Here is a 27,999-nt window from a genome sequence, read left to right on the forward strand (position 1 = left end):
TGTGTGGTTGTTTTGCGATGGAAAGCTAGCATACAATGCTGGTTGCCCTCAAAAACAGTTGTTTTTTTTTTTTTCTCCCTTCTTCTTCCTCAAGCTGGAGACCCAGATAACTGAGGGGCAATATCTGTGACAGGCTACTGAATTCAATGTGCTCAGCAAGTGAGACTTGCGCCTGAATGGCCCGAGCTATGCATTAAAAGCGATGAGGTCAGCCCACCATTTTGGCCCAAACAAAGGTTACCACCATGTAGTTGCATTTCTCACGATCGCACACCGTAACTCTCTGATCAAATGGGCCCTTTGTGAAACCTCATATAAAAGGGCATGTTATACAATAGTGGGTTCGAATAATAACACGAGGAGGGGTCAGTTATCAAAAAGAAGCCAGTCACACAGGGAGGGGTAAGGGGCTGGGGGGGTGGGGGGGGCTGAGGGGTTGCAGAAAAAACATCAGGGCCTGTGTGGCAAAATGTGGCATCGGCTGAAAGAGGGGGAATGGCTGGGAAGAGGCATTCGGGAATGAAAGGGGGGCAGAAAAGAAACCCTCTTCCCAGAGCCAGTTGAGCATGACCATCAGAGGCCAAACGACAGGGTAGGAAGAAGACCCTGAACAGAGGAACTCGGCTGCCCTCACAATGCATGAGCTGGATGTCCAATTTGTTAGTTGGTGTTTGCTGCCGCAGGAATTAGTTTTGACAGCAGCTCGAGCACTATAGACTTTAAAGCATTAAAGAAAATTTGCAAAATTAAGCCCTCAGAATGAACTTTTGGTATTTAATGCATCTGCTAAATGGCAGATACTTTTTACATTCATTTAGAATCAACACTGCATGTCTTAAAAAAAACAAATAGATAAACACTACACAATCAAATACGTATAAATGCAGTTTTGTCATGTCCACGTTCCACCAAGTCAATCTCAAGAATTTGAAAAACAACAGGACAGACTGCTTTTAAAATGTTTTCTTGCATTCCTGTTCTCTCCATCTAGAAGAGGACAGAGCACAATAGTGAGCGAGACCTGTGGTTTTGTGTCTGCTCTTTGCACTTGCTCTCTGGGTTTGTTCAAGTGGTAAGAAATGCAAGGAATCACAAGGTTGAAACAATCTATATTTAAATGCCATTGTTTCCTATAAACAGTACTGCTGTTTTTTTATCCAATGTGTAAGTATTTCTGACGGGACTTTTATTTTAATTGAATTTTGTTAAAAAAATAGACAAAATATCACATTTTGAAGCAATGATTTATAGAATTATTTTTTTCTGTACATGTCATATATACACATAGAATTCCATATAGCCAAAGATGTGAAGTGCAGACTTTATATTCGTCCTTCTTAGACGACAATATCAAATCAATTTGGAACAAAACTCTGGAACAGTTGCGCCTATTTCTAAATTGTGTCTAGCTGAGTTTTGGCTGGAGACCACTAAATCAGAGTGACCCTCTGTTGTAATGGGAAACGGTAACACTAGTTTCAGTAATGGCTTTCAGGGTGGCCCACTACATGCAAGGAACATAAAGGTATTCATTTAACACAAATGGGATGTGCTCGTAACAGTGACCCCGTAACGAACAGGGATGAGGCATTGTGTGTTTTGAGTGTTTTACAAGGACATCAATGAAAGGAGGGTTGCAGGTTATGTGACCCCCATCAAAATGGCTCCCTAGTAGGTTTGATAACAAGAAGCAAAAAAATAGTTACTGTTGTCATACAATTTTAAATTTCCATACTAATATTTTATTTAGGTTGTTAAATTATTTTTCTGTGAAAGAAATAATTTGGGAAAAACACTCATGGTCCAACGGCAAAGTTAATAAATCTGGCTTTGAGAAAATATTTTACTGAATATGCCTGTATCAAAAATGTATAGTAGGACAAATTTCAACACTAACAAGTAATAAATGGAACCCAATTAGTAAACATACTGAGAAGCATTAAGTGATGGACAAGGCACTGAGAAAAGGTCTTAATGAAGGAATTCACTATTGTTACATAAACGAGAGCTCACATGTGACTGGAAAATGACGCTGTGAGGTTCTGCTTTGAATGCAACGCAGAATTATTCTCTCGCTCCCACAGTCACAAGTCACTGAGTTTTGCAGTCGACGTCCCCTTCTCCAGTCCCCTTCAGTTTCTTCAGCTCCTTCAATAGCTCCTGCTCAAGGGTTAAGATCTCTTTGGGTTTCTTGTACTGGACAAGAGAGAAGAAAAAATAATTATTTCAACATTCTCCCTGTCTCCCTCCTGCAAAACCTTCACTGTGATCATATTGAAAGAACATACGAAATACGAAGCAAATTAAACAAAAAGAGCAATTATTGTGGTTATAAAAAATATTATTGTAATGTAAAAAACGTGATAGGTGCACAGAGGTACAAAATCAAAGTAAAAATTCAGAACCACCCACATCTCACCTTCATGATTTGCATAAAATACTTCGATACAATAGAATGCCACTAAGTAAAGGGCAGACCTCCACGAAGGCCTATGACAAACAACATACACCAGACTTAAGATAAAAAAAAATCATAGTAAATGATCCAAATCCACCCCAAAATTTAACAGGTTCTTCCCTGTCCATACCCCATCCCTACACCAAGTTCCGTGCAAATTTTTGTGTAGTCCTTCTCACAAACCAACCAACCAACAAACCAACAAACAGACATGGGTGAAAACATAACCTCCTTGGAGGAGGTAACAAACTTAGACTTTTACGGACACAATGAATATAGTTTAAACAAGTATCTTGTGCAAGTGAGATCGAGTTTCTAGGAGATTCTCTTTGGATTTGTAATTTTAAAAAATTATGTATTTTTTTCCCCCAGATACTTTTGCAATAATTCATGTTGAATTATGAACAGGTGATACTGTTCAGGACCCTAGAGTCAACATTTCAGGTTAGGACACATATCTAAGAATCAATTAATACTTGCACCTTCATATTTAAAGCGTACCGTTTCATAGCAGAGGTTTAAATGAATTTATTTTTCGTTGTAGTGTAGGACTTACGCTGACGATCAAAGTGTTATTGGCGTGAGTGAAGCTGATGGCAGAGCAGTCGAATGGCACCTGACTGCGATCTAGATCAGGAATACTGAACTTCTTATAATACCTGGGAAGACATTGAGAGGATGGCATAGGTTTTTCAAGCCACTGTATAGACAAAAATATTGTACACAGTGCCATCTATAGGGTGAAAATAAGGATTACATGCAACAAGCATTAAGCGCAGGAAGGACAAGATGGCCAGGGAAAACCAGTGTTTTCATGCATATTTACTTTTTGTTTGAGGTTTTTATGACGATGCATCTCTCAGATGGCTCCACAAAAACACTGAAGACATCTTTGGGATAGGGAAGGTTGCGAATTCTCCACTGAAAGCTGCTCTTTGTGTCTTTACGCATGAAAACAGGCTGTGCAAACACAAAAATTCAAATCCGTTTTAAAGATGTAACAATCACAAGTGTTTTCTCTCAGATGAATCGAAGTGAACTCAAACATACCCAAAGTGACAGAATATGTGGTGGTTCAACTGTAATTTTAGAGTCAAAATCAGAGAGAAAAGAGAAAAAAACCCACATTGGAGAAGTTCTCCTTGATCACATCGGAGTCCAAAGATGCAACAGGGCTTGCAAGTGGCTCCCCAACCTCTACCTGCCATTGGCCCTGAGCTCCAAGTGTGCTTTTATGACGCCACTTTCGTACTGAAACGTACCAGATGTTTCATAAGACACAAAAGCCAATTCCATGCACTGAAGGACATTTATAAATTAGTAACTCCATACAGCTTGTTGCTTACCAGTGAGCTCATCTGTTTTCAAGTCGTACTCTTCTGCCATTTCTTTTCCATCTGTGAAGAGGTAGTGAATCTTCCTTTTTCCTGGAGGTGGATTCCAGAAGCAAATTAGCACACAAATTAGAAAAAAAAAATACTGGAATGTAGGCCTAGTTTAGCACAAACAAGCCACGTAGTTTTAGTATTAGCCCAACCGGACATCTTATCATTCTTAGGTTGGTAAGGAATATCTTGAATAATTCTTTCATTCTGCAACATACAATGACATATTGGTTAAATTGAGGGGGTTGTAATTGCTGTAAACAGAAGTGAGCATGGATGGATAAAGGACAGTGTTTCAACGATTAGCGTCAAGTGAGCAGAGATGCTAACAGGGTGGTTAGAACAGACTCGTCGATCAGACAAAATCTCACAATTAGCAAGATGCTAACCTAATCTTTAAAGACACCCAGAGCAGTTTGTCACGTTGTACCTTTTTTTTAGGACGCAACTTTTTCAGAGATTGTGCTATAGATGAGTAATCGCCACCTGCTTGTTGCCTAGTAACATTCATGTTAGCTAACATTAGCTAACACTCTGAAAAACACGAGCTATCAACGTTAGGCAAAATGATACCGATTCTGGCAAGCAGCATTTCCAGTCAAAAAAGTCTTTCTTCTTTGTACTCACCGTCATGTATCAAAGCTGTTTTCCTTGATGATTTTAAGATGTCAATCCAGGTCTGCACAGCCATGTCTTTACAGATGTTACTGTGGGACATGACCACATCCGTAACCATAGCAACCGAAGTCAAATAAGGTAACGTGTGTGTGTATATATATATACATATATATGTATGTATGTATATATATATATGTGTGTATATGTGTGTATATATATGTATAAATATATACATATATATATATACACCAACCTTCGTCGGATGTAATCTTTGTAATTGTAATTGTACTAGTTAGCTACAATTTTAAGCAAAACTAAACCAACTATTGACCCGGAAGTGAAACCTTAGAATTAATGTTGTCCCACTGCTGAGGTTAGTATACGTATGGTTCCATCTGAACAGGGGTAAGACCCAAACATATTACAATTTAATGAGTTTTTTTTGCTTCAAATGTGCAATTATATTCGGATATGTTGGGATGAATTACAGCTTAGTGTATATATTGAGTGAAAATGATAATTGAAACAATCTAAACACCGACTGTTTGCTGTTTTTAACGTTAGCTCAAGCTAAAGGTAGCTAGCTAAGACTAGATTGTGAGAACACAGATTTCTGTTGTTTACTGGAAAAAGCTGTATCTATACGAGAAATGTTCTTTACGGTTCCGTACTAACTGTATATTAATACAAACTGCGGGGCATTTTTAAGGTCCTTGTTATTTACTTAGGTATTCCCACTTTTTGCTACGATACTTCCACTCCCCCTACATTTAAGAGGAATATTGTAGCTACCGTTTACTGCACTGAATCAGTGTGACAGCTACAGTCCCTAGTTACTATGCAGATTAATAACGTATTTTCAAGATAAATTTTTGTGTTATCGATTAAAATTTGTTCTGAATGAGTAGTAGTACTAATAATCCAATATTATAATATTTTATAATAAAACACTCACTGTTTGCATGATGTGTACCTTTACTTTTGATTTTTAAGTATATTTCAATGATAATACTTCCATACTTTTACTAGGGTAAGATTTTGAATGCACAGCCTTTTAATGGCGTATTTTAACAGCGCAATATTTCTACTGTCAAATTGTAACTTTTGCAGAATTCAAACTATAAAAGGGAAACAGCAGGCAAAAGGTGTTTTTTTTATTTAAAAGTTTAATACTTACATTCAGTCAGTTTTCCAGTGTGAACTCACTACATATTAGTATGTAAGGCATATTTGGCAGTACACAGCTAATGTTCCAGATCTGTGGGTGGGTTTTTCTCTTCAAACTTAAAAACAACTTTATAATTCTGCTTTTTGCCACAGGCCACTGGTGCCCACCTTTAATAGACAGGATGGTGCCTCGTCACGGGATCATGAAAGCTTTCCCCAAAGTTAAAAGGGCCAGAGTACTACAGGGAAAGGATGCACCCCCACTAAAGAAGAAACCTGATGAATGTGATGTCACAGGTAGTTATTGTGTGTGCATGTGCTTGAGAATGAGCGGAACAAATGGAAGATAGAGGTAGTAGAAAATAGATAAGGACTTGAAGACATGGATAAATACTGTCAACACCAAAGTAGAAGCCAGGCAGTGTAACACATTTGCTTGTAGTAATCTGTTCCTCTCCTTTGCCTCAGGAAACACTTTTAATGGTGTCACAGTATACATCCTGCCTGCTGGAATAGGAAATGCCAGGTGCCAGATCTTTCAAAAACAAATTCAGCAGAATGGAGGACAGACGGAGAATTCACTGTGTCCAGGTGTCACTCACGTTGTTGTAGATGACAACATGGACAGTGACAGAGCTCTGCGCTTACTGAAAGTGGATCGTATGCCCTCTGGAGTCCATCTGGTGAAATGCACTTGGTTGAGCTTGTGCATCAGTGAGAAACAACTACTGGACGTCGCCAGCTACAGCCATCTGTTACCGAACAGGTTAATTAGATACTTGTTCTTTTGTACAAGAATACTTATGTCTGAAAGCCTTTCTTAATTGTATCTGTATCTCATTATGTTTCCAGTTTATGTCATAGACTTCTTACTTGTCAGTACAGAGACAATGGCTATATACAGTTAGGTGCGTAAGTATTTGGACAGTGACACAAGTTTTGCAATTTTGCCTCTGTACACCACCACAATTTATTTGAAACAGAGCTATCAAGATGTCATTGAAGTGTAGACTTTCAGGTTTAATTCAAGGGGTTTGACAAAAATATCACACTGATCATTTAGGGATTACAGCTATTTTCATTCATAGTCCCTCCATTTCAGAGGCTCAAAGTAATTGGACAAACCAACATTATTATAAATATATGGATTATTTTTAAGACTTGAATGAAAATCCTTTGCAATCAATGGGTGCCTGAAGTCTAGAACCCATGGACATCACCAAATGCTGAGTTTCCTCCCTTGAGGTGCTTTGCCAGGCCTTTACAGCAGCAGCCTTCAGTTGCTGCTTGTTTGTGGGTCTTTCTGCCCTCAGTTTTGTCTTCAGTAAGTGTATAGCACGCTCAGATGGGTTGAGGTCAGGTGACTGACTTGGCCATTGAAGATTATTCCAGTTCTTTGGGTCGCTGTCGCATTATGTTTTGGGTCATTATCCATCTGTACTCTGAAGCACCGTCCTATCAGTTTTGCAGCATTTGGCTGAATCTGAGCAGATAGTGTAGCCCTTTACACTTCAGAATTCATCCTGCTACTACTATCAGCAGTCACATCATTGATAAACACCACTGACCACGCCACTCCTAAAGTTTTGCCATCTGTCTGATAGGTTTGCTTTGTTTTTCCAGCCTAAAGATGGCCTCCTTCATTTGCATCAACACCGCTTTGGACGCATATCGAGAGTTCCCATGAAAAGCTACAGCTACCAAATGCAAATACAACACTTGGAATAAACTGAAACTGACTGTCAATCAGTTGTCCAATTACTTTTGGGCCTCTGAAAATGAGGTACTATGTATAAAAATGGCTGTAGTTTCTGAATGGTTAAGGCGATATTTGTGTGAAACCCATTAAATTAAAGCTGAAAACTCTTGATTTGTTCATTTCAAATCCGTTGTGGTGATGTAAAGAGGCAAAGTTACGAAAATTGTGTCACTGTCCAAATACTTACAAACTTAACTGTTTTTGAACATGAAATGAGTCATCAACCTTGTACATCCCTTTATTTTTTATCCACTTAGGGACTCTGAAACAAAACATGAAAATATTAAAGAAGAGTTGCCGAAAGTCAAGCCTGCTGCTGAAACAATTGTAGAGCCAGTTACTCATCAAACCAAGCAAGGGGAGACCATAGAGATGGTAGGCTGCCAGGTCATGTGAAGAAAACACAAATTTCCTATGTCACCAATTGAATTTACCAGTCTGTCAGTCAGTAATCATTTGGTCCAACTGGAGAAAAAAGCTAACTCACGAACACAAAAAAACAAGTCTGTGTGTGTTTGATCGTTATAGTTTTACTTTAAATTCTACCCCTAGACACTACCAGATACCAAAGAGGAACCACAAGGAGAAGACGATGGCGTCCCACAAAGTGACCTGGAAGCACTCATCACGGGCCAGAACCCCAAAGACGGTATTCCTGGCCCCAGCCTCAACCCCGGTCAAGACTCTGCTGCTCAGGATGTGGTCTCTGGGAAGTGGGTCTGTGCTCAGTCCTCTCAGTCCAAAAGTAATAACTTCAATAAACCCATCACAGACAAACTAGAAGTACTGGCCAAGGCCTACACTCACCAGGGGGACAAGTGGAGGGCACTGAGCTACTCCAAGGCTGTCAACGCACTGAAGAGTTACCACAAGCCTATTACATCATATCAGGTAATGTAGTGCAGAAACTTTTAATGTTATGTTGTTGGTCCTGCCAGTAATTTGTATAGTTGTTGGATATACTATAGCAAGTATTTTTTGTTGAGTGACAGTTAAGTACATAGATTATTTTTAGTGCACAGTCCTGGAATTATTTTGTTTATTTTCCATTTTCAATGAAAACCTTTTATCCATTTGTTTTAGGAGGCTTTGCAGATTCCAGGAATTGGAAAACGTATGGCTGACAAAATTGATGAGATTATGGAGAGTGGTCATCTCCGGAAGCTAGATCACATCGGGGAGGCTGTGCCAGTACTGGAGCTTTTCACTAACATTTGGGGTGCAGGAGCTAAAACTGCACAACTGTGGTACCAACAGGTAGGGTATACACAAGCACACACTCATGCACACAGCTTACAACACAGTGAGATAATATCTACTAGCACTAAAAGATATGTCAAATAATAGAAATGCAGTCTAGATTGATACTCTGGATTATACAGTGGCATGAAAAAGTTTGGGCACCCCAAAAGTTTGGTCAAATTTTCCGTTACTGTGACTATCTAAGTGATTTCCAAAAGGCATGAAGTGAAAGATGACAAATTTCTTTAATACTTTATTTATTTCCATCTTTACAGTTTCAAAATAACAAAAAAGGAAAAGGGCCTGAAACAAAAATTTGGGCCACTACCCAGTAACACACCCCCTTTGGCAGGTATCACAGCTTGTTAACGCTTTTTGTAGCAGCCAAGAGTCTTTCATTTCTTGTTTGAGGGATTTTCGCCCATTCTTGCAAAAGGCTTCTAGTTCTGTGAGATTCTTTGGCCGTCTTGCATTCACTGCTCATTTGAGTTCTATCCACAGATTTTCAATGATGTTTAGCTCAGGGGACTGTGAGGGCCATGGCAAAACCCTCAGCTCTTGAGTTAGTCCATTGTGGATTTTGAGGTGTGTTTAGTCCTGTTGTAGAAACCATCCTCTTAACATCTTCAGCTTTATTACAGACGGTGTGATGTTTGCTGCCAGAATTTGCTTATATTTAATTGAATCTATTCTTCACTCTACCAGTGAAATGTTCACTGTGCCAGTGGCTGCAACACAAGCCCAAAGCATGATCTATCCACCCCCGTACTTAACAGTTGGAGAGGTTTGCTCCCTTTTTTCTCCAAACATACCTTTGCTCATTGTGGCCAAAAAGTTCTATTTTAACTTCATCAGTCCACAGGACTTGTTTCCAAAATGCATCAGGCTTGTTTAGATGTTTTCCTTTGCAAACTTCAGATGCTGAATTTTGTGGTGAGGACACAGGAAAGGTTTTCTTCTGATGACTCTTCCCTGAAGGTCATATTTGTGCAGGTGTCGCTGCACAGTAGAACAGTGCACCACCACTCCAGAGTGAGCTAAATCTTCCTGAAGGTCTTTTGCAGTCAAAATTGCCTTTCAAGCGATCCTACCAGCAGTTCTCTCCAAAAGTTTTCTGGATCTTACAGACCTTAACTTGCCCTCCATTCATGTTAAGCACCATTTCTTAACTGCATTGTGAACTGAAAAAGTGGCTACCTGAAAACCCTTTGCTATCTTTTCATAGCCTTCTCCTGGTTTGTGGGCATCAATTATTTAAATTTTCAGAGTGCTAGGCAGCTGCTTGGAGGAGCCCATGGATGGTGATTGTTGAGACAAGGTTTGAGGGGTCAGACTATTTATAAAGCTTTGAAATTTACATCACTTAGCCTTTCCTTACGAGGACTTTGAACAAGCCATAGCCCTAACAAGCTAATTAAGGTCTGAGACCTTGGTAACACTTATCTGAGAGCTCAAATCTCTTGGGGTGCCCAAACTTTTGTGTGGTGCTCCTTTCCTTTTTTCACTCTAAAATTGCACAAAACAAAAATAATACATTAAACTTGCTTAAAATGTAGAAAAAGAACATTTCATCTTTAACTTTATGCTTCTTGGAGATCAATTCATCTTCTACTCACTTAACTATTCACAGTAACAGAAAATTTGACCAGGGTGCCCAAACTTTTTCATGCTACTGTATAACACTGTGTATTTTTTTTTTAAAGTTTAAAAAAAAAAATGTATTTGTATATCAGGGATTTCGCACTTTGGAGGACATCCGCACAAAAGCTCTCCTAAGCAGCACTCAGAAAATTGGAATCAAGCACTATGATGACTTTCTAGACCGAATGCCCAGAGAAGAAGCAGCAGCCATAGAGAAAGTGGTAATGTATCTCATTTGTCGCAATAGCTTCAGTATGTTTAGTTGTATACATGGAGCTTAGCTATCTCTGAAAAAGATTCCCTCAGAAACCCTCAGAAATTTGGAAGCAGAAGGCTTAAGGTAGGAAAAAATTTGTGTCAGCTTTCCTTGACTGCTTGATAATGGGAAAACCAGACTGTATTCTCACAAAGTGGAGCATCCCAAAGGGGAAAACTAACTCTTGAACTTGCATCTTAAGTTAGCCAGATACCTGTTCGCTCCAGAGCGTTGAGTACAACGCTAGTTGTTTTCAGATAGTATTACTTGGATTTTCTTTTTCCTTCAAAAGTGCCAGATAGAAAGTGCACACAAGATAGATGACTAAAGCATGTGTAATCCCTCAGGCTTGTCAAAATATGTGATGCTTTAGTGAGCTTACCTCCTGGTATTTGGCTGGGAACAGATAAAAGCTTGATTTTTCACCACTGGGGGGGACGCAGTAACAAAGAGAGAACATACAAATGAGACAGTGTTTTTCTGTTATTGAGAATCCAAAGATTTAAAAAAGCACCATCAATCTAGTATAGTTGACAGCCTCTATTTTGTATCTTTTTTTTCTGGGTATGCGCAGGTGAGGGATGCCGCCCAGGCTATTGACCCAGGCCTGTTGGCGATGGCATGTGGCTCCTACCGTCGGGGAAAAGCCACGTGTGGAGATGTTGATGTACTTATCTCTCACCCTAATGGCAAGTCCCACAAGGGCATTTTCAGCAAAGTGTTACAGAGCCTCCATAACAGTGGTAAGCGCCATCTTTTTTAGGTGCAAGGGATTTTCTCATGTCTTATTTGTAGGGTTGCTTTCTTTCAGAGAAACTGAAAAAACCCAACTTTTTTTCTAAGGGTTTTTGACAGACGACCTGGTGAGCCATGAGGAGAATGGAGAGCAGAAGAAATACATGGGTGTGTGCCGCTTGCCAGGACCTGGTCACCGCCATCGCAGGCTGGACATCATCGTAGTTCCGTATAACGAGTTTGCCTGTGCTCTCATGTATTTCACCGGGTCGGCACACTTTAACCGCTCAATGAGAGCCCTGGCAAGGACAAAAAACATGGGCTTATCAGAGCACTCGCTGAACAAAGCTGTGGTGCGTCAGGGAAACTTGAAGGTGTGTGGCGGCACTCCACTTCCTACACCGACAGAGAAGGATGTTTTTAGCCTTTTAGGCATACCGTACAGGGAGCCTCATGAAAGGGACTGGTGATGATTTGCCAAGCACAATGCCATGTCTGGTTTTATAGAAAAATAATCATGATGACGACAACAATGACGACGATGATGATGAATGATGACAGTGAGAAACCGCAAATATGCTCAAACAACCAATTTTAAGGATTTTTTTACACTCCACAGATCATGTAAGAGACCTGTTTGACTTGAATGCTAATTTTATTCTACAGATAAAATGGTTGGGTTCACTCAAATCTCAAAACAATATATTTTCATTCTCAATCCTAGTTGTATTTGTCCCTCCAGGTGGTTTAAGCCGTATATGCTGAGGTTTCGAGAATTTTGTTGTAGATTTCACTGCCTTTAAAAATTATGATTTTTATTTGGGAGGGACGGTTTCTTTTGTAGAAGACAGCTGGATTAAGCCGAGGAACTAGTAACATTGTTAAAAGAAAGGCTGCTTTTAAGATTTACAAATGTCAGTTTTTGAAACCTTCAATGGTGAAATTCCATCAGTATCAATTATACAAAGCCTGCAGCAAATGTTTCAAAGGTGGATATCTCCCAACGTCAGCAGATATATCTAAAACCATTTGCAGGGCTAGATACCACTAGCGGAAAGTGGAAAAATGGGATTTCTGCAAGTTGAGTGAACTGGCCACTTAAAGACATTTTAATAAATGAAGCACTCGATACTGTGTATTTTATGACAGATGAGTAATGATAATAAAACATACTGAAAGGTAATAGCAGATCTCTATCGGTGTCTTCCTTCATTTTTCAGAACTGGACATCATTTGACACAGCGGGACATTATAAATTTGACTGGCCTTTGACTATTATAACTTTTACACAAAATACGGTCTAATAATCGCGGATACAATTTAAAGGTTTTGAAACTGGATCATGAATAAGGACGTGACTGTTTTCAACATGTGTTCCCTTGCGGTAAAGGAGAGGAAGATAGGAAGATAACAAGGCCAAGCACTAGAGACGCACCGATCAGTGATTGGTCAGCCTCATTCCAGTTTGGCCGGGCTGTCCAATCGCGGGTCAGTCCGCAAAACCAGTGGCGACAAACGCAACTGTACACCCATCACGTTGCGCACATGGATCGGGTCGAGGTGACCACGCCACACCCAGACCAAGGCAGAGTGCCTGTGCCGGAGAGACGGCTTGTGTAACAGCTGTATCAGCCTGTGGCACCGAAAACAAGCAGTTGCGCCAGCATCGTGCCTTGTTGAAATGTCCAGTACGCAGAAGAGGCGGCGCATGCAGCGGCCTCTCAGCGCGACAGGGGCCGAGAACTAGTTGAAGATATTCGGACACAGTTTGTGAACAACAGTGTTTACATGCGTGTGTCTTTACCGTAGCTTTAGCCACTTTTTGGAGGAATGAGGGGCGTATGTCCGGCTCTCAAAATGGGATTGTTTTTGCACGCCGTTGGCTCTGTTACCCCCACCGAGTCCGCAGTAGACAGGGTAAGGTTGAGCAGTCAAAAACAAGGCTCTCTCACAGGGCTGCTAGCTAGCTAGTTACCCGGCTAAGTTATCACACTGTCCAACTAGAAACTTGTTAGCTTATTAAGCAACAAGTCCAGTCGCTATTGTAGCATTTTGTGTCCGCAGTCGTTTGATATTGGCTAGCTTTAACTCGTACTGTGCTGTCAAGAAGCTGTTAGCACGTTTGCTAAGTTCGGCTGTTAGCTGCGATAGCTCATGTACCTAGCACAGCTGAAGTAAAGAGACGGTCAGAGTCAGGGCCTTGCTCTGTTGTGTTTATGGTAGAGTGACATTTTAGCCAGAAGTGAGTTGCATAAATAACAAGCAGTTGTTCAGGTAAGAATGCAGCCACACTGGTTGACAGATAGTTAATTAACCTATTAGCTTATCTGTGTCAAGATATTAAATGTTTTCACATACAGTGATTGCAATAGTAGTACATATTGTTTTATTTCTTATGACATGCGTATGTGTTGTCTTATCAGCATTTGAATTTTACGTAGTATAGGGTATATTTAGTCAGGAATTATTCATGATCATATGACTGTTCAGCGTAGAAAACATACAGGACATGCATCGTACATTAAAATTTAGGCATTTATTTTTGATATGCTGATGATCTACTTGGAAAGCAGACAAAGCAAATATCGAGTGACGTGAGGAAATTGAGTATGAAAACCACAAACCTGTAAACTACTAAGACTAATTTATAGCTGTATGTGGAAGCACAGCAGATTTAGTTTCATGCAAGGATACATCAGAACAACTTCCCCATGAGCCACACTAAGTAGAAATTATCATCTGATTCAAAGTTCAAAAGATTTTCTTAATAATCTAGATTTAAGACATTATCATCCCCTGCACTGCTGTTTTCATTGTGACCACAACAATGTGCACATGCAAATTTCTAGGTCCAAAACACATCAACCATTGCTTTGCACGTTGTTGTGTTGCCATTACTTCAAATATTAGCTATTTGTCATTCTGTTTGTCTTGAAAAACATTCCAGCTATCACCCATATCAGAACATGACCAGTCCATTTATACAAGATTGCACCCTCTTTGTTTTATCAGTAGCAGATGTGCTGAAACATCTCTGAAGGTTCACATAAGTGCGAAAGTTTAAAGTTCCTCTGCTCATGAAGAACCTTGCTAAGACATTAAGGCACAAAGTTCAAACAGTAATGGACTTAGTTGGGTTGCTGCTATTTTTTCCCCTCTGCAAACAATTTCAGTTACTATTGTTGTCATGTACAGTATCACATTTTGTGGATGTGTGTGGATAATCCATAGAATTATGAAACAACGCTTATTTGCAGGCAGTTATTATTTAAAGAAGAACTTAATCAGTAAAATTATGCCTGGGAAGAGAAGTATGTGCCCCAGAATATTGTTTCTGTTTTTAGCCATTCTATAGAACATAAGATTAATTGAGAAAATAATTGGAAGATTTATCGATACTGGTAATAATTGTTAGTTGCAGCCCTAATTGGTACTATAAAAATATTGATTGCAGCTTCTTTAAGTAAGTGATTATCTTGCAATGTAGCTAAGCTTGTCTTGGTAGGGTGTAGACGTCAAGAGCATCCATCCAATATTCTGCTTTACCCTGCCTGAAGCGTCTGGTTTCAGGATGCTATTAATGTTAGCATTAACACTAACTGAGCAACAACAGTTCATTGTTAAAGCAAGATTGTAGTTGATAATAGTTACATCTAGAGTTGGTCTAAGTCTTGTATCCTAACATGAAGCTGTAGCTGCTGGCAAACATACTGTATGTTCTAACTTTGAGATAAAAGTCATCAGCTCACGAGCTTGATAAAAGGCCTTCCTCAGCTGTTGAAATTTAGAAGAGGTTGTTTGCGGGAATGTATAGTATTAACGGTCGCTACAAATACCTCAGCAGTGTTTTGTTCCACATAACCTTGATGACTATGAAAGAGCACCTTTCTTTGTTGCAGGACAGGATAATACAGAAGGGGTCAGCGAGGATTTTGCATGCATCGCCTAACTTGCCAAGTCCTACAGGCCGGTGCTAAGTGGATCAGCTCTGACTGGGCAGTCAAGAATTAACTAAGAACTGTAGCCACTTATCTCCAGGAGCAGTATTCGATAGTCACCAGGGGATTATTGAACTGTTCTCATTGTCTGCTCATTTCAACAGCTTCTCATTATTAAGGCAGATTATTTTCTAATGCGGCAGTCATATCTGGGTATGTAACCAAACCCGCCTTTAATCAGGTAATGCAGCATGAGAGAGGTGGATTGTTTCATTGTTGACGGTTTGGGTGGGAGACAGAGGAATCTAGTCTGTCCAGATTCTTTACTCAGTCACTGTCTGACTATCATGATAAGTAAATACTAACAGTTAGAAATGGTCTCAGATGACCTACATTTTTTCAGGTTCAGCTGTTTTATTGATTGTCATCTTCCATCAACACAAGTTACTTTTATTTTGTGGGGACACGTGTGTTAAAGATTAGATGGAGCACTTTTTTTAGTGTGAAGGCCTGTCTGTGAAATCCTGACCCCCTTAAGGACCCGGTTATCTTTATGCAGCACAGACTTAAGACCCAAACAAACTAGATGGTTATCTGTATCAAACTGCAAGAAGGGCCAAGCATGTCCAGTGGAGAACATATGGTGCAGAAAAGTTAGTGAGCCAGTGAAAACAGCTAAAGTTATCAGAGACAGTGGAGGAACAGAACATCATGTGTTTATTAGAGAGATAATTACAGAAATCCCACTGTGTTGCGCTTGAGTTATAAAAAAAAGTCATGCTGATAAAGCTGAAACCTCTGACGAGAAATTATTAATCTGTCAGGTTTGAGGTTCTGACCACATTTAACATCAGCAGTTTTGTTCGTGCTGATGTGGTGTACTTTTCTTGCTGTTCTCTCCCTGCCTCACACTTTGCACACTCTACTCACCACTGTGTACGCCTTATTATCATGCACCCCAGGCCCGGCTAGGAGCCCTCTCTCCGCTGCTGCTTGGAAATTTCCGTAGAGCAATCCTTGTCCACTGTTTGGGCCTGGATCGGAATGGGGTGAGGGAGTGTGTTTGTGTGTGGGTGTGGGTGGGTAGGGTGGACAGAGAGAGAGGGAGGCAGGGAGGGAGAGAGTGAGAGTATGTTTGAGAGCTCTTTGACTTTTTTCTTCTATGGGATAATGACCCAAGAGGTGGAGGGGACTTGTCTGGGATTTTTTGGCAACCGGATCATCATGCCTCTCAATCTGGGACCTGCACTGGTAATCTATAGAGAGAAAAACCTACATAGAACTATGGCTAGCTAATCATTAGGCTAATCTAGAAGAAAACATCTGAAGAATCTTCCTTGAAAAATCCAAGGACCTTTCTCATGAGAGGATTGATTACAGAGCTCCCTTGTCTCTTGGCTCTATGCTGATATAACTGATCTGATTATCGTCTAGCCTGTTTCCTTTCACGGCTTCACTTTTCATGGGTATGATATTAGTAATGTGCTTAGTAATGGTAACTTTTGATCAGGCCGAGCTGCTAGTTTTGTCTTTTGAGAGTTTAAACATGTAGCAGAATGTTGGAGACAAATTTGTTACTGATTTTGGGTGAAAGTGAGCTGTTGTGCCAAACACCTTCTGACATTTTCCAAGTTCTGATTAGTTTCCAGCGACACTTTTAAGTTGAAACTCAGTGTTAGATCTTGGGCAACATACTGAGTGGTTTTGAGCTGGCCGTGATTCAAAAATTTGCACTTGATATGGGCCTTAAACACTGATGAAATTCTAGCAGCTTACCAGCAAGAGTGGCAAGGACTTGTTTACCCCAGATTCATAGCTAAGTATAAATGCTGGCTACTAGATATCTGCCGTGTTATCATTATTCCTCTAAAACTAAGACCAGGGCTTGGCATGTAAAAAAAAAATGCAGCTTCCTAATTCTATGCCACATACTACTATACAGAAGATGTACTAAATGCTAATCGTTATATTATACTCTTTTTTGTAGTTAGTCTTTAAGAAATCAACATACTTTACCGTAGCAAACAGACATCATTAAGATTTACTCCTTTATCACCACCTTTCCCAAATTATTGTGAGTTTTTGCAGCTTGGAGTAGAGCCTCCATTTCTTATGTGCAATGCATTGTGGGACAGTAGTGTACATCAACAGCACACTCCAAAAAAAAAAAACTAAATTTAAGTATGCATACTGACCTTCTTTGAGTATACTATGTTTTTGTTTCTCCAGTGTGTACTTACTACTTGAACCTGTTTAGAAATCATACATATGGAACTGGGACACAGCGCATGTTTCAGTGGACTGAAGAAAAAAGTAAAAAATGAACTAACTCCAGAACTCCCTAAAAAAAAATATAGGTCTCTTACACAGATGGTATTTTGACATGTCATGTAGGAAAAACACAGGTGTAAATAATACAATGAACATTGGCTGAATTCCATTTTGGTACTTACTTTCATTCGGTGCATGCTGGCTTACTGGGACAATTAAATAGAGTGGTGCCATGCTTCTTCTGCTATGACGAGTAAAAATGTCTGCTGCGAAAATAGCCTGTTGTTTTTTTTATTTTTATTTTATGGTTGATTCAAAATGTAATCAGTAGACCACGAAATAACCAGACTGAGCAAACAAAATGCCAAAATAAATAGGATTAAGCTTGAATGAAACTTGAACGCCTAAAAATGTAAGGACTGAAATGAGTCCACCTGGAAACTAACTGAAACCAAATTAAACTGAGTTAAACATGACATCTGAACAGCATTAAAATAATAATCCAATGCACTAAATGCAGTTTTGCTGAGTGACGTGGGTCCTCTGCTAAAGTGACAAAAACGTATAAATGCTGATAGCAGCACTGCAAAAATACACACAAAAATGTTAGTATTATGGCCTTAGTGTACCATTTTATTTTTTATCATTCCCCAGCTTTGTTACAATTGACTGGGCTGTGTAGGTGTAGTGGCTGAAAGTCACATAATGTTTGTAATGTGTTGTATTTATATTAAAATCACTTTTCACTACTTTATTAAAGACTAATGATCTTAACTTGTCATGTAGCTTTTGAAAACAGCTGGCTGAATCAGCGATGATTTAGGTTGAGGCAATTGGGCTAAATATTGGGGCACATATTTCCCAAATAAATCATTTTTTGGCGGCCGTGGCTCAGGAAGCAGAGTTGGTCATCCACTAATACCAGGGTCTGTGGTTCAATCCCCAGCTCCTCCTGCCCACTGGTGGGAGTGTTCACCCCCGATTGGGTCTCAGTTGACAGGCCAGCACCTTGCATGGTAGCTCGCTGCTATGCTATAGAGGGCTATATAAATGCAGCTTTTTACCATTTTACTTTTTAGTTTGACTCATTGTAGATCAGTTTAGAGATAAGTGTTTACTTTGGAAATAAACTAATTTTGTTGATCATTGTGTGAAAAAGTAAAGCCTGAAATGTGGTGGTTGAGGCTCTGTTTTTTTAATTTTTTTTTTTATTGGCTCTGCACATTGTAACCAGATGCCACAAGATGCTTTGTTTTTTTTAAAGTTGAGATGTCGATAACACATTCCTTTTAAAGTGGCAGTGTTTCCTCTGCTTGTCTTGTAGAGCCTACTGCACTGTGAAGGTGTTAACAACCAGAGCTACATCTGTGAGTCTGGACACTGCTGTGGAGAGTCTCAGTGCTGCAGCTACTACTACGAGCTCTGGTGTAAGTTTCCTCTTTTTCCTTCAGTTGTCTTTTTTCTTTACCCCTTCTCACCCTCCCTCTCTGTATAGGCACTAATTCACCGGATTTGACAGAATTAGCTTTTGTGATGTTAAACTACTGTGATTATCTACTTAGTAATTCACCTTAGCTCTAGGAGGAATGGAAAGTGTAATAGGATAGATCCTAAGTTGAAATACAGAGCTGCATCTTTCTGAATTACTTTAATAAGAACTTAGCCCAGAGAATGTGACACACATTGCATAATACAGAAAATTATAAGACTATTTGGTCCAGAAAAATGAGAGAGAAAAAGTTTTATGTCCTGAACAATTGCGTCCTCCTCAGAGTTATCTTTATGTGTTGTTCTTTCAGTGAGGCCGAACTGTCAAAAATGATGCAGCAGCCACCAACAGCTAGCAAAAGGGCTACTTTCATGACCAGATAAGGTGGTGTGGATAGATTGGTGATTAACAGGTCAGAGTAAAAAAAAAAAAAAAAAACCATTCAAAATTGAAAGCACTCAACAGAGGTAAACTTCAAGATGATAGGTGCAACTGAAATGTTAAGAAAGGTTAATTTAGCCATGAAATGTATACAACACATAAGTATGTTGTTCCTATTTAAGTTGAAGAAAATGATGTTGCTTTGTTTTATGTTATTATATGTACACTTTGAGGTAGTTATGTTATTAAATTATTAAACATAAACTGTTAAATTATCTAAAACCAGACCATTCTGCATTCAGTTCCGTCCTCATCTTATGTCACAATTTAATTCTATTGATGTAGTTTAATTTGTTAAGGTATAATCATGGAAATCATTGATTTGCAGTTCTCTAAATATAATGTAGTCCAGGGAGTGACTGCGTCATACCATATAATATGAATCTTTCTGAAGTCAGTTTGAACCCACGCCGACTGCCAGGCCAGACATTTCAAGCATGTGGGACTGGGAGTTGCAGACATCATGAATATCTTACCAACCCAAATGTACTCGTATTGTGACAGTTATTATACAGATTTTAAATCATACCGTCCAGCCCTACCACAACCTCTGCTGCAAATCACACAACAATATTTTTGAGATATCCTACCGGACAATAAACAGACTGCAGTGAAAAATAGTCCGACCAGTCCAAACTCTTTTGGTCAGCGTTTATTGCTAGAGCTGAACCAATAAATTGGGCGGGCTGATATATTGGCCAAATTTAGTGTATTTCAGATATATCGTATTGTTGTATATCTTGGCTAATAAGGGACCCCATTACATTTTATCCAATCTTGGTCAGAAAAAAAAAAACATAGGTATCCATACTAAGATTGTTTGTGTATATTATGTATTTATGTTTAAAAAAAAAATACTACCAAACAATATATCATTATCAGGTTTTTCAAACTCCCAAATATTAATATCAGTATCAGCCTCAAAAATCCAGTGTTGGTCAGGCTATAATGAATTCCAACACAATGATATGGTTTGTATTAAGGACAAACTGTGGCCTGGTTGGTACTAGATTTTTGAGGCTGATACGATATACAGTGGATTCAGAAAGTATTCAGACCCCTTCACTTTGTGCACACTTTATTGCATTGTAGATTTAATATTGAATTGATAAAACTGTCCATCAATCTACACTCAATAGCCCATAATGACTAAATGAAAACATATTTTTAGGACTTTTTGTAAATTTATCAAAAATAAAAAAGCTGAATATAATCATTTTCTTCATGCTCTGAGTCCTTTAAATGCCATTTTGGTAAAATCAAAGTGGGTTGTCATAGGCCTTTTACACAAAGTGGCGTCAGTCTAGCTACTCTACCATAAAGGCCGTGGAAGGTCATCCTTCCAGCAGGTTCTCCCATCTCTGCAGAGGACTTCTGAAGCTCTGTTACAGTGACGATTGGGTTCTTGGATACATCACAGGTCTGTGCCATTTTAAACTGTCCAATCAATTAAATTGCCACAGGTGGACTCCAATCAAGCTCTAGACACATCTCAAGGAGAATTAAAGCAACAGGATGAACCTGACCACAGTTTGGAGTGTCACAGCAAATCTCTAATTTTGTAAATGAAAGATTTCAGTTATTGATTTCAAATAAATTTACAAAAAGTCCTAAAATATTGTTTCATTTAGTCATTATGGGTTATTGAGTGTAGACCGATGGGCAGTTTTATCAATTCAATATTAAATCTACAACGCAATAAAGTGTGCACAGAGTGAAGGGGTCTGAATACTTTCTGAAGCCACTTTATATTGTATCATCCTCAAATATATATATATGCATATATATGTGTGTGTGTGTGTGTGTGTGTGTGTGTGTGTGTGTGTGTGTGTGTGTGTGTGTATATATGTGTATGCGTATATGTATGTGTGTGTGTGTGAGGTATTAATATTAAATATATTAAAAATATACACACATAACTAAATATACAAACATTCTTGATATGGATACCTATGTTTTTTTTCTGACCAAGATGCATATTATGTAACAGGGACACGGTATGTAGTTTGGCTTTTGGTTTGGCTATTTGTTACTGCAGTCTGTTTATGGATTGTCTGGTAGGATATAACGTTAACTATTTATTGATGACCTGATGAACCTCTGGATTAGATATAATCCAGTTTTTTCAGAATTTGTACAGTGTGAAAGAAGTGTGTAATGAGGTACAGTAGACGTTACTGAGATTTGTTTAAACTGATGTGGAACTGGTATATCTTGATGCCTGTGCATCACTTGCAGAGATGCGCTGTACTGAGTGCCATATTGTGTAGTTCTCTTATTTCTCAGAGGCACAGTCTGCCTTGCCCTGTAGTCCTTGAAGTGAAGTTCCCCACATTTTTCTGTGTCGATGTAGTGGCGTGTGTATTTCAGACAACAGTAAACACAAACTGGGTAATTTTGAAGCCTCACTCAGTTTTGGTTCCCTGCTGATGTTTAGGCTGGACTCTAGATAGTACAGTTTTGCAAATAATTCTTTTGAAGAAAATTAGGACTTCATGCCATTTTGAAAAAGCACAAAATGTCCTTAAACAATCACATTGTGCAGAGTGTTTATGTCAGTGAAGAATTTCATCTAAAAATGAGTTTTCTCTAAATGTATTTTATTACTTTTCTCCTCCAAGATTTCAACATTTGGAAATTAGTGTCTCCCATTATTTTAGCCATTTATTTTCCTGCTAGTCTGCACTAAAATAATCCAGTCAACATGAACAAATATGAGCAAATGTCTCCCAGAGTGAGAAACTGGACAACTGACGAGTTCAGCATGGGATACAGCTGTGGTGTCAAATATGGGATTGCTCCATAAAGAAAGAATTGGGAAAGACTATAAATCTGTCAGTGCTTAGTTGTAGAGATAAGAATGGACTTGGACCTCTCAGTGATGGTTAAATTGGAAAAAAAAAAAATGGGCATAGCATTAAATTCTGTCATAAAATGCATAATGCAGTACATACAGTATACAACCATGTGAATGTTTGACTATGTTAGAACCAGATGTTGGCAGTATTTGATCTGCAGTGTTATGTTTCTGTTAGCAGCAGGATCCTCATGTTACATCACCACAAGCTAGAACAGTTAAACATTATGGATATTGTTGAGCACAATTTTTCCTGGGAAAACGTGTTCATCAACATATGAGTTTACTTAAAAATATCAATCAAACAACACATTTTATCTATTTTGTTGGAGTTCCACTGAAAATACAACATGTGTTTTGGTTCTTCCTGCTTTAGGGTTTTGGTTGGTGTGGGCAATCATCTTCATTTTGAGCTGCTGCTGTGTGTGCCACCATCGCCGCACCAAGCACCGGCTGCAGCAGCAACAACGGCAGCACGAGATCAACCTCATAGCTTACCGTGAAGCACATAACTACCCTTCTGTGCCCTTCTACTTCAGTAAGAGCTGGCACATGATAAAACTTGATGATCATTTTTGTGTTGCATACATCTATATTAACTCTCTTAGTGGTGACTGATAGCAATTATTCAGATTTGAGTATTTAAAGCTACAGTAATCAATATTTTTATATTAACAATGGATCAGCTGACTGTATGTAATGTGAAAGGGGTCAGTCAAGGTGACAAACCCACAGAGAATTATCACCCAATTCTGCAGGTCCTCTTAGCTTCATGAGCGTTTTATTGTTTTTCAGCTCATTGTTTTTCTTTTTGTTTTCTGCAGCTTTAATGTCCTGGTTCGGTCTCACTGTTCTCATCTGCTTTGTTTCCACCCAAGTCAAGCAAAAAGTTCTGATAAACCCACTATATGCGACCGTCTCAGCATCAACGGCAGACAGAAAAAGTTAGCAACAAGGTGGCGAACATGGTGGAGTAATTAGCTGCTAAAGTGCCAAATATCTCCCTCAGGAGTTGATGGAGACCAAAACATTAAGGAGTGTGAAGATTGGACTTGTACATTTGCCAGGTGGCCAGAAACCCAACTCTAAAGGAATGCTAATGTTACTTCATGTCTGTTAGATGTCGAAATAGGAAACTCTTTGCTGGCTTTACGCAACTTTATGAGGTGATAATATATCAATGTTGTGTTTGCAGCACAGTTTGGCAAATGGCCAAAAACACTAAGTTATTACTGCTTTAAATAAATCCACCAGGACAAATCCAAGTTCTACTCATTGAACATCCAGCCAAGACAACTGGTGTTGGCTTTATAATTACAGAAACAAGTACATTTAATGCACTGAAAAAATGTGTAATAATCATCAAGAAAATCTTAATACTGATAGTTCTTAGTAACTGAGCAGTGTCTCATTTTTCTTAAAAACTGACAGTTTAGTTTTTCATGATAAATAAATTATAAATTATAATTAATATAAATTATTATACTAAATTATAAATATTACGGTTAAATATTTATTGATGAGTATAGCACGATCAATACAATACAATATTTATCAATGTTCCATATAAGTGCATATTAAATACCATGTATTAGTAAATACAGAGTGAAAAAAATAAAGCTGCCCAGTAAATTTGTGACTATAATACTTTACTTTTATATGTTTTTTAAAATTCCAAATTTTTGCTATTTTTGTTATTTGTTCGAGGGAGGTCCTAAGCAGTCAAAGCAGTGGCTCCTAACTCAGAGTGGTGGTGGCTGTCTGAAATGTAATGTTTGCGCTGAGACCCATCCCTGGTTTGACACAGCGTCAGAACCCTCCCTGTTTGCATGCCCCAGTTTTCAGGAAACGGCCGGCATTGCTCTCTTGGTACCTTGCCAGTGTTGCAACACCATCTCGCACAGTACCGCAACGGCCCTCAGCACTGAATTGACCCAGAAATTGGCTTGTTTTGTCACATTTTTCCCCCTATTGCTTTGGGAATGCTTGAATAGTGGTCTAGGGAGTTCAGTGAGGTCACACTGAAATTTGTAGGTGTCAGACAGTGGTGTTTATTTAAGAAAGACTAACCCGTATAATTGGTGCTTGCCTTGCAAAGTGTATTTAGTTGTCTACATTGTTCTCAGTGCATGTTCAAATTCATGGGTCTACTAAAAGCTGTTTTTCCATCTTCTTATCTTCAGGGTTTCTGCCAAACTACCTCCTGCCTGACTACGAGGAGGTGGTCAACCGGCCACCTACTCCTCCCCCTCCCTATAGTGCCTTACACACAGGCTCATCCTCAGTGGTTTCTAGTCCACTGGCCTCTGAGCAGCAGGAGGGACACTGTCCAACCATCCAGCCCACTCCAGTGCCCCAAGTCTCTGACAGTCTGTGTTGCAGACCCAGCATAGAAGAGCCACAACCTCCCAGTTTAGACTTTAGGCCAAAGCCTGACAGCAAGCCCATGCAGACAGCACAAGATTCAGGCATGATACTGCGGTCAGATGGGCACAATAGGGAGGGACTCACCAGCCAGGAGAAAAGAAGCGGAAGTGGGGAAGAGTCCTGCAAGGACCCCCTGCTGAAGGACCTGACAGAGGACAAAGATCGACTCCCCAATGGTAGGAGGAGACGTTTCACAGGGGATTCTGGTATTGAGGTGTGTGTGTGCGGCACACGTGGGAGCAGCAGTTGTAGTGGAGCAGGAGGGAAAGGCCAGGACGGCAAGGAGTTGAGGGAGCTAGAGAGCCTGCTGGGGTGCGAGGGAGATGGCAACGAGGAGGAGGGGGAAGAGGCGGGCGACTTCTGCGACAGCTGCGGTCATCAGGCCTCCTTCAGCATGGAGGAGGAGCAGGCGCTGGGCGAGCTAGAGAGGCGGGCTGCATGCGGGCCTTCAGGACCTCCTCTGCCCGTTCCTCAGATAGGCAGCAACTCACTCCACCCTCCTGTGTGCCTCCTCCTCCACACCATCAACGAGCAGGAGGGGCCGCACCACAGCACCAGCACTGAGCCGCAGGGCTGAAACACAGTGGACGCACCTTTGTCATAGAGGGAAGGAGAGCACTTAGGACTGGACATGGAGGCCTATACTTTTGTATTTGAGCAAGTGTTTAATGTCTAAATGCTTTCTAAGTGAGTATTTTTATGAATGTGTGCATCTTAGATAAAACAGGTGTGGGAGCAGGAAGTGGAATCTCTAAAAATGAACTAAAAATGAATGCGATCCAAAGGTTGAGAAAGCCTGCTCCTCTCCACACTGGAACAGTGGCCTTAACCTGTGTATTTTGGGTTATATATAACAGCCTGAGGGAATTGAGACTTCTCCCACAGCGCGCGCGCACACATACACAGACAGACACACCACAGACACACACACGTCCTTCTGATACAATGGAAGCTACTGACATAGTCACAGACTTGATAGCTGAAGCTGTGATGTCAGGACAGGACGTTCACTGCCTAGGAAGAGTGCAGCTCTCCTCACTGGGTGCTTACAACAGTTCTGAAAAGTCGTTCTTTACGTAGTAACAAAAACAGCAGGAACATTTTAAATGAGTGCAATGTGGAATTACCACAGTGTGTGTTTATGCAAGCTGATACTGTACAGGGACACTAGAACAAGACTGTGTGGGACGTCCTGTTAGACTCATGCTTATCAAGTGCTTTTTCAGCGATTAAAAACCGCTTTGCCTTGTGTCCGTTTTTGTCGCTCTCTATCTGCCCTGCTAGTGATAGAGGACTATAAGTGCATTAACAGATCTCCATGTGAGTAGTTCCTAATTTGCACCAAGTGTATTTATCTTTAGAAATTAAGCTTTTAGCTAAAAAATCAAAACAAAATCTTTTTTTTTTTTTCATAAATGAAGCCCTAAATTGCAGCACCTGATTACTTTCTTAGGGTTTTGTTGCAACATCTGCAAGAAATGGACCTCTGTGAATTGTTAGTAGGGAATGCAACAGATTTACTTTGTATACAATCATTTTTTAAACTTAATTTAATGAATATTTGTAGTATGTGCCTACCCAAAAAGTGCAGAATGTTGATGAAGAATGATAAGCTTCAGTGAGACTGAGAGACCATCAAACAGCTGGTACTAAAACTAATTAAAGAATATTAAGCTTATTAGAGGTTACAGCTGAGATGGGCAACATCAGACCTCAAACTTTTGTGTCAGTCACTTCAGTATATTACCACCTTCACCAGCTATACAGTATAAAAAAACAAAGATTTATACTCTTTATGTTGGATTTTCATATTAGCACAATTTTTACCATTCTTCAGCCTTGGTATTCAGTAATTAAACATTTATAACGGCTTCCTGAAGGCTCCATTAAAGAAGATTTCAGTTACCCATGGGTGTTCCTGCCAATCTTGTGTATTTGTGCTATTTAATCAGAGAGAGGAAATGCTCCTTTTAGTTTGTGCACAGAATAGTTAAAATATTGAGCACTTAGCCCCCCCCCCCAAAAAAAAAAGTCATTATCTGCAGCCTGGTGAGTAGAAAAATACCTCTTCAGGGAGTAAAGGCATGTGAAAAGATAAAAATGATTCTAGTTCAGTTAAAAAATAAATGAGGAAACGAATCAAAAGAGGTAATAAAACAGTCTGATAGTTGTCCTTGGTAATCAAGAGTTTGATCAACAGGATATTTCTGAGAAACTTTTTTTTTTTATGACTGACAAAAATATTCTTGGCACAGGATGTTGTTAACAGTACAAGTTAACAAGCAACATGTAATTCTGCATTGGGGATATAAAACAAAGGCCACTTAGAAAAAGCATTTAAATAATCAAAGTTTATCACTTCCATTAATGTATCTTCACTGGAATACTCATGGGTTTGAAATACCTTTAAGAGCTTGAAATGTCCTCATCTAAACCTTACAGGAGCTTTATTACAGTAGATGTTGATTGATGATGAATGTGTCATGAAAAATGCCACTGATTATATAGTGAATATGACGTGTGAAACTTTGACAAATTGAGTTAAGCAAAATTTTTGTTTGCCCACTCTCTGAAATGAAGTGGACCTGGTGATTCTACATACCGTTGTGTCATGGAAGTATATTTTTTCAGACTTCAGCACAAATGTTGCAGCCATCTATCTCTCAGATATATATATATATATATATATATATATATATATGTATATGTATATGTGTGTCAAGCACAAGTTAAACTGTAACACAAACTTTCGATATCAACAGTAAGATGACTGAATATTACTCATCAAAGCCTCAACACACTCAAAACTGCTTACTATGTTAATGCTTTTTGTGAACTAGAAAGTGTAATTGTGGTACATGTAGTACAATGATGAGCTTTTTTTCATATCGGCTGAATCTTTTGACAATTATTTGAACTGTATGAAATTTCAAAACCACTTTATATTTGCAAATTGAGTACAATATTCTGTTTGTGAACCAAATAGTTGCTTTTAATGTTTTTATGAAATCATTAGTGTTGCTGTTATGGACAGATTTTTTTTTGTGTCATTATGTTTTTTTTGTTTTTTTTTTTTTTTCCTGTTAAAAGATTTAACTTCTTATCCTGAAGATGTGTGAAGGGTACATTTGACTAACAATTCAGTAGTTCATTTGTTAACAAGAACAGGGGCATCTTGCCAAAGACACTTTTTCTTTCTTCACCAGTGTGTGTAAGGTGGTTTTGCACATATTCTTTGAATGTCCTCATCATAAGCCATTTATTACAAGTACCAAGTTGGACGTATGTTCAATAAACATAAACATTTAAATTCAA

At 39.2% G+C, this 27,999-nt stretch overlaps 3 protein-coding genes across 7 annotated transcripts; 2 read left to right on the forward strand and 1 right to left on the reverse strand.

The window, feature by feature from the left end:
- Nucleotides 1–925: 925 nt before the first annotated feature.
- On the reverse strand, nt 926–4,593 carry dpcd (deleted in primary ciliary dyskinesia homolog (mouse)). The gene is made up of 6 exons (XM_040146885.1): nt 4,471–4,593; nt 3,805–3,885; nt 3,585–3,709; nt 3,285–3,418; nt 3,015–3,117; nt 926–2,196 (listed from the first exon to the last, which is right to left on the reverse strand). Exons 1-6 carry the CDS (start codon nt 4,577–4,579, stop codon nt 2,092–2,094), a joined length of 657 nt encoding a protein of 218 aa, XP_040002819.1. The 5' UTR covers nt 4,580–4,593; the 3' UTR covers nt 926–2,091.
- On the forward strand, nt 3,818–12,031 carry poll (polymerase (DNA directed), lambda). Of its 4 annotated transcripts, none has more exons than XM_040146884.1 (9): nt 3,818–4,020; nt 5,782–5,925; nt 6,097–6,394; nt 7,645–7,762; nt 7,940–8,278; nt 8,471–8,644; nt 10,363–10,491; nt 11,101–11,269; nt 11,370–12,031. In XM_040146884.1, the coding sequence occupies exons 2-9, from the start codon at nt 5,811–5,813 to the stop codon at nt 11,729–11,731; spliced, it is 1,704 nt and encodes a 567-aa protein (XP_040002818.1). In that variant the 5' UTR covers nt 3,818–4,020; nt 5,782–5,810; the 3' UTR covers nt 11,732–12,031. The 4 variants fall into 4 exon arrangements, with proteins under 4 accessions (XP_040002818.1, XP_040002817.1, XP_040002816.1 ...); XM_040146883.1 differs by having other exon boundaries at nt 3,818–4,016; XM_040146882.1 differs by lacking the exon at nt 3,818–4,020 and adding an exon at nt 4,738–4,834.
- A 748-nt stretch (nt 12,032–12,779) lies between these two features.
- Nucleotides 12,780–27,999, forward strand: wbp1lb (WW domain binding protein 1-like b). Of its 2 annotated transcripts, none has more exons than XM_040146133.1 (4): nt 12,780–13,178; nt 18,795–18,897; nt 22,634–22,795; nt 24,441–27,999. In XM_040146133.1, exons 1-4 carry the CDS (start codon nt 13,092–13,094, stop codon nt 25,259–25,261), a joined length of 1,173 nt encoding a protein of 390 aa, XP_040002067.1. In that variant the 5' UTR covers nt 12,780–13,091; the 3' UTR covers nt 25,262–27,999. The 2 variants fall into 2 exon arrangements, with proteins under 2 accessions (XP_040002067.1, XP_040002066.1); XM_040146132.1 differs by lacking the exon at nt 12,780–13,178 and adding an exon at nt 16,321–16,450.

The sequence above is a fragment of the Xiphias gladius genome, chromosome 15 (genome assembly GCF_016859285.1).
Source record: "Xiphias gladius isolate SHS-SW01 ecotype Sanya breed wild chromosome 15, ASM1685928v1, whole genome shotgun sequence".
NCBI lineage: Eukaryota > Metazoa > Chordata > Actinopteri > Istiophoriformes > Xiphiidae > Xiphias > Xiphias gladius.

Excerpts from the sequence above, each read along its gene's own strand:
- dpcd (XM_040146885.1), bottom strand. The coding sequence starts at position 4,579 with ATGGTTACGGATGTGGTCATGTCCCACAGTAACATCTGTAAAGACATG. Across the intron at positions 3,710-3,804 it reads GAAAACAGATGAGCTCACTG|TACGAAAGTGGCGTCATAAA; the intron begins GTAAGCAACAAG and ends GGTACGTTTCAG. Across the intron at positions 2,197-3,014 it reads ATAACACTTTGATCGTCAGC|TACAAGAAACCCAAAGAGAT; the intron begins GTAAGTCCTACA and ends TCTCTTGTCCAG.
- wbp1lb (XM_040146132.1), top strand. The coding sequence starts at position 16,331 with ATGTTTGAGAGCTCTTTGACTTTTTTCTTCTATGGGATAATGACCCAA. Across the intron at positions 18,898-22,633 it reads CTACTACTACGAGCTCTGGT|GGTTTTGGTTGGTGTGGGCA; the intron begins GTAAGTTTCCTC and ends TTCCTGCTTTAG. Across the intron at positions 22,796-24,440 it reads TTCTGTGCCCTTCTACTTCA|GGTTTCTGCCAAACTACCTC; the intron begins GTAAGAGCTGGC and ends TCTTATCTTCAG.
- poll (XM_040146884.1), top strand. The coding sequence starts at position 5,811 with ATGGTGCCTCGTCACGGGATCATGAAAGCTTTCCCCAAAGTTAAAAGG. Across the intron at positions 8,645-10,362 it reads CACAACTGTGGTACCAACAG|GGATTTCGCACTTTGGAGGA; the intron begins GTAGGGTATACA and ends TTTGTATATCAG. Across the intron at positions 11,270-11,369 it reads ACAGAGCCTCCATAACAGTG|GGTTTTTGACAGACGACCTG; the intron begins GTAAGCGCCATC and ends TTTTTTTCTAAG.